The following is a 5,719-nucleotide window of genomic DNA, read 5'->3' as shown; positions in this document are numbered from 1 at the left end:
ATAATTAGAATCAACAACTCATCAATTTTCTATTAATAGTACACAATTTTTTATATCATCTCTTTAAATTCATATATATTTCACTTGGTCTAATAGAAATACAAACTTTGGCAATATGTTAAATTCTTTCTAATTTAATGACGTACTTCAACAATTCAAATAATCTTTTAAGTATTAATACTTTTTGCAACGTATCTTACATAAGTAATTATACAAATAAACAAATAAATAGTTCATTACAAATTTATTTAAATGTTTTAAAGAGTAGTTACAACAGTCAAACACTACTAATATTCGTGCGTATGTCCGGGGGCTTTTGCTAGTCCTCCTTTAATAGTTCAAAGGAAGAAACCTTTTGTTTGGGAGAGAAAGTTATAAAAGGAATTAAAACTTTACTTTATTGGTTCTGCTAATACCAAAAATAAACGTATAGTATTAACAGATTAGTGTGACCTCAGGAGAAACCGATATTAACTATTTGACTTGATTCGATCAATAACCTTTAGAGGACTCAATTGTACGTTAATATAATTTTTTTTCACACTAGAAAAATAGAAATATGTAGATGACCTATGGATATGGGTACTATATTCACAACTTAACCAAGCAAATGATAAGATAGCATGAAATATGTCCAAATATGTCAAAAACGCATGAAATTTCACTTTTCGGCAGTAGCATATGGGAAAGAAAAATTACTTCAACCGGTTATATCATCATTTAAACTTTGGGAAATATGGTATGGATGTAAAATCTGATAAAGAACTCCTCTTATCATTTTTTATTTTTGATATTGAGAAGAAGATGATGTTTTACAATATTATTGGAAAATAATGTATTTAACTAGAGTGTGAAGAACATAAATTAGACCGTTAAATTTATCACTTAAAATACAATTCTCATATTTGTGTATTTTAATTTTTTTTAATTTTTAATGTACAAATCTGACCTCAATATTTCATCCAAATTTAACTCTTAGATTTTATTATTTTTCTCTCTCCTTAACAAATTTGAAACTCAAATTTATCTAAATTTAAAGGAGCCAAATCGGACCTCCGATTTGCTTTTTCTAATTTAAAAAAAAATTATATTGATAGAAAATACACCCACCATTCCATAATGCTGCATAACACATCAATGGCCTCCGTTACCAAAAAAATGTATTCAACACTATATGGTAAATCAAATCAGGAAAGTGGATATTTTGACACATTGGTCTGAACAAATTTTGTATTTATGGAATTTCACTGAGTGGGTTACTAACTTACTACTACCCTTAGAGATGACAATGCCAAGCTTTTCTTTTGGGATAAAATACATGTGCCAAAAAAATTAATTGAAGATAAATAAATAAATAAACACAGAATGCTAAAATGATAACAACCAACAAGGAATAACAAGAAATATTAATATATTAATATTAATGCCAAACAGGGCCCTCAAATTTGAATTTAGGCTAGTTGTGACTGCGAGGCAGGCCATGTAAATCTTTGAGTCGAGCTCGAATGGACACAAACTAGGCTCTGGAAGTTTCAATAAATTAGGAAATCGAATCTCACAAAAATATATTGTCTGTGTTTATATACAATAAAACAACAATCTGATAGGTACTGCCGTTCTGGCACTACATATGTACAATTTTCCAAACAGCATACCAGCAAACTATTCATTAGTACTTTCCTGATTCTCGCCCAAGAATCTAGCCACAATGGTTTCAACATCCTCCAATGCAACCCTAACGAAAAGAGGGTTAGCTGGAACCTTAACTGAATCATTGAGCCCCTCAGCTATTTTATCCGCAGTAGAGTTTTGTATCCTCACATTAGGTGCACTCTTGCACTTCCCCATGCACTTGCATCCAACAACAGCAGCAGCATCAACACCAACCACTCTCTCAAATTCTTGCAACAATGCAATAGATCCTGATTTCTTGCACTTGTTTCCCATGCATACCTCAATCCTCTTCTGAGGAATAGATTCAGTGGTAATAACCGTAGTATTCTCATTCTTAAGGCTACCATTAATGCTTCCAACTAATATGTCATTGTTTCTAGAGAATAATTCCATGGCCTTATGATGATGGTCATTAGCACTAACATCCTCAGGCAACAAGGGAGGTGTATATATCATGGTTTCTGCCTTTGGTGGGGAATCGGCGACCACAACACCAACCTTCATGTTCTTCTTCATGTCAACCACCTCATTGTCACATTCACTCTCACTTGATTCAGATTCAGATGATGACGATGACGATTCGCAATCAGGGTTGGTGTTCATCTTAGAGGCTTTGAGTTTTGCCTCCTTCTATTGCTTCCTTTTTCTCTTCAATTCCTTCTCCTCTGCCCTTACTTGCTCTAGCTGCTTCATCAAAACCTCAGCAGCATCCTGTGTATAAACAAAACAACAATAATTAAATTTACCATTGAATAAAAACTTGAGACTCTGTTAATCACTTAAAGGCCAACAACAATAACATGCAGTTAACAAAGAGTACTAATAATAATATTAAAAAAATATTTGTTTGTAAAGAATTCATGAACTCTGAAGATTATTTTTGGTATCTTTTATTGTAAATGAGATTGAATGACAAAATTGATAGAATGTCAATTAATTTTTTAATTTATAAGTGAACGCAAAAAGCTACAATTTATTACTTCTAGTTAACAGAAGTTCAAATCCAGAATCATGTTCACGTTGAGAGCGACCGCGTTCAAGAAGATTTAACGTGCTTCTTGTGCTTCCAACATGTTTACCAAACACATCCAAATTCACCAAATAATCAATGAAATTGCATGTTCAAATGCATTATTCTAAACATGTTAAATTTGATTTCAACCCTATGCAAGTAAATTTCAGTCCAAACATAAAGCAACAAGATGTAAAAATAATTAAGTTACCGAAGCTAGGTTTCCTTGAAGATCAATCAAAAGGACACGTTTCTTCAGCATCTTGAGCTTCTTCTTGGTGCTCAACACAGCGGTTCCCTTCTCCTTCTCCTTCTTCTTCTTCTTCTCGTCTCCGTAATACCGCACATGTCCCGAATCACTAAACCCGCAGCAACAACGCACCACCGCCTTTTTTCTCAGCCTCACCGGCACCGTAACACAACCACCACCAACACCACGACGGGAACTCACGTGCATGGAAAAGGAAGGGTACGTGATATTCCTTAGAACGGTGCCAGAAACCTCCATCGTTGACGGTGAGAAATAATTAGGAATCGAATTCTCCTTTTCTCTCTTCTGTGGTTTTGACTGGGTTCGCTCCTTTTGTTTGAAGCTGCTATAAAAAAATTGATTTCTCTATTTGTGATGTCGTGGCGATTTATTATTCGATTTTGGTGACGTGGCATGAATTTTTGTGTTGCGCGTGCTAGCAGTGTGTTAATTTTGATTTGGCTTTCAACTACCATATGGATAAGTTTGAAATCTGCTATTAGTTATGGCGCCTAAGCTAATTACGGATGTTCAAATTTAATGACCTATAACCGTTTGAAAGTACACGTGGATCTACAGGCATCAATTGGAAACAGTACTTTTAAGTAGGGGTGGGCAAAAAAATCCAAAATTTGGATTTTAAACCAAATCCAAACTGAACTATTAAAAAAAAACCAATTTTAAATAAAAAAAATTCAAACCAAACCAAATTTATTTTATAATTTGGTTTTAAGTTCAATCCATTTAAACGGTTTTAATCCGGATCCGGATCCAGATCCAGATTAAAATCCAAATCTCACATAACCCTAATTCTTAACTTTTGATTCTCAAAAAATCCAGATCTAGAGCATCGTCATAAATCCTTTTCTCCTTCGCCCGCAGCCGGCACCGCCGCACCGGAGCAGGCAACTGGCACTGCAGTTTTGTAGCTGCCACCACCACCACAAGCGCGTCGCGCCACTGCTCTGTTCCGCCATCCGCGGTTTCGCCGTCCGCCTTTTCTCGCCGTGACCCAGCTCTGTTCTTCTCCGTTCTCTGGGTACCCTCAAGGTTAGATAGGTTTACCATTAAGTAATTAATTTGGTAGATTGAAATGTTGTGAAGCAACAGAGAAGAACCACAGAGTGAATCTATCATCTGAGAAAAGGAATTGAGTGGTAGATAGAGATTTACTATATTTGTGATTATATAGTTGAAATTGCCAAAGGTGCTTCCATGTTCTTTTCTGTTCTGTTCTATTCCATCAATTTGAAAAACTGAACAAGGTTTGATTGCTTAGGCTGTTATGCATATCAAGTGTTTGTGTTAATGCCATTTTTATTTTGGGATTTTTTTTTGCAGCAAGGTTGTGTGGTTGTCCTTTGGTCAAGTGTTGACGGTGATTTCTCAGAAGTAGAAGGCTATCTTGAGGGAAGTTTATAGGAAGAAGAAGTACACGTCAAGCTCTTGATCTCCACCCTAAGAAGTAAGAAGACCAGAGCCATTCGCAGAGGCTCACCAAGCACCAGGTATTTGCCTTGCCTTGTGTTTAAATTTTTTAATTAGCTTTGAATTTTGTTCCTGTTCATTCATTATGCTACTCTGTTGTTGAGACATTGCACCAGGTTTCTAGTTCTAGCATACTGTTAAAGCATAGGATATTTCACTTTGCTAATGGTTTATTGCTGAGGATACAACACATCAAAGTTCATTGTTTGTTTACTGGGGAAGGGATGCGAGTATGATTTTATGAAGCTGTATTGGTTGAGTTTGTGTTGCTGGATTTGTGCTTGATTATGTTATGGCGAATGTTTAATTGATCTTCTGAATATGTGATTTTATATTGTGATGATTGAATGCTAATCAAACACTTGGGGCTGAGATTAAGCTTAAGGATAGTTGAGAATCAATAAAATACACCAAAGCTTTTTCTGCAGAATTAGGCAGTAAAAACCGAAAATTGTTAGATTTACTACTGCCAATCTGGGCCTCTGAATGAATCTTAGTTTTATTTCATGTTATTGTTGTTTAGGAAAGTTCTGAACCTATGTTTAATTGCATGATTAGATTAGATATACTAGGCTGCATATCCTTAAAGAAATTTATGAGTTATAAAAACGCTTCCCCTTTTGAAAAATGGTGCCTTGTGCAGAAAGAAACTGAATTATGATTCTGCAGCAGTAGATTCTTGAGTACATAACTCTCAACGCAGCCATGTTCTCCAACGCAGTCATAAAGTTCACCGGGTCATTAGGGTTATTCTCCAGCGCATGAGCATTCGTACGACCTCTCGCACTACCTCTACCGCATCCACGAGGCGCCATCTGGTTCCTATACATACCAAACAATCGATATTAAGTTGATCAGTCTCAATATCGGAAGTCTAGTACTTCAAAGTCCTAAATGCATGCTCATGAACGTTTATGCCAATTATATCAAGCAGATATACTAATAGCACATAACACACACAGAGAATGCACAGAAGCATAATCAGTCCATCCCTCAGGCTCTACAGGAACGAACTGCTCTGATACCATAATGTAACACCCTACCATACAGAGTCTTATGCTTAAGTCATAATTCAGAGATGGCAAGGTATTACGACCTCTAAAATAAAAATTTAGTACATATAGTAGTATGAATGATTGATTATAACTAGGAGCCTTTGTAGAAAAAGGGGTAAACAAAAACCATCGCAACTCTAAAGCGCAACACTCCGATCGACAACGTAACGAATAAGGATAAACCAACGCGTGATTATATATATACAAAGGAGTGTCAAAAACAGGAATATCAAGACTCAA

The 5,719-nt window shown here is 35.5% G+C and overlaps 1 protein-coding gene across 1 annotated transcript; it reads right to left on the bottom strand.

The window, feature by feature from the left end:
- Positions 1 to 1,616: 1,616 nt before the first annotated feature.
- On the bottom strand, positions 1,617 to 3,249 carry LOC107473535 (diacylglycerol O-acyltransferase 3-like). The gene is given in 2 exon segments (XM_052257586.1): positions 1,617 to 2,385; positions 2,898 to 3,249. Coding segments are annotated over 2 exon segments (1,020 nt in total). The 5' UTR covers positions 3,195 to 3,249; the 3' UTR covers positions 1,617 to 1,662.
- Between the last annotated feature and the right edge of the window lie 2,470 nt (positions 3,250 to 5,719).

Source organism: Arachis duranensis, chromosome 2 (genome assembly GCF_000817695.3).
Source record: "Arachis duranensis cultivar V14167 chromosome 2, aradu.V14167.gnm2.J7QH, whole genome shotgun sequence".
Classification (NCBI taxonomy): Eukaryota; Viridiplantae; Streptophyta; class Magnoliopsida; order Fabales; family Fabaceae; genus Arachis; species Arachis duranensis.
The sequence above is the reverse complement of the archived record's forward strand: the minus strand, read 5'-3'. Positions and strand labels throughout refer to the sequence as shown.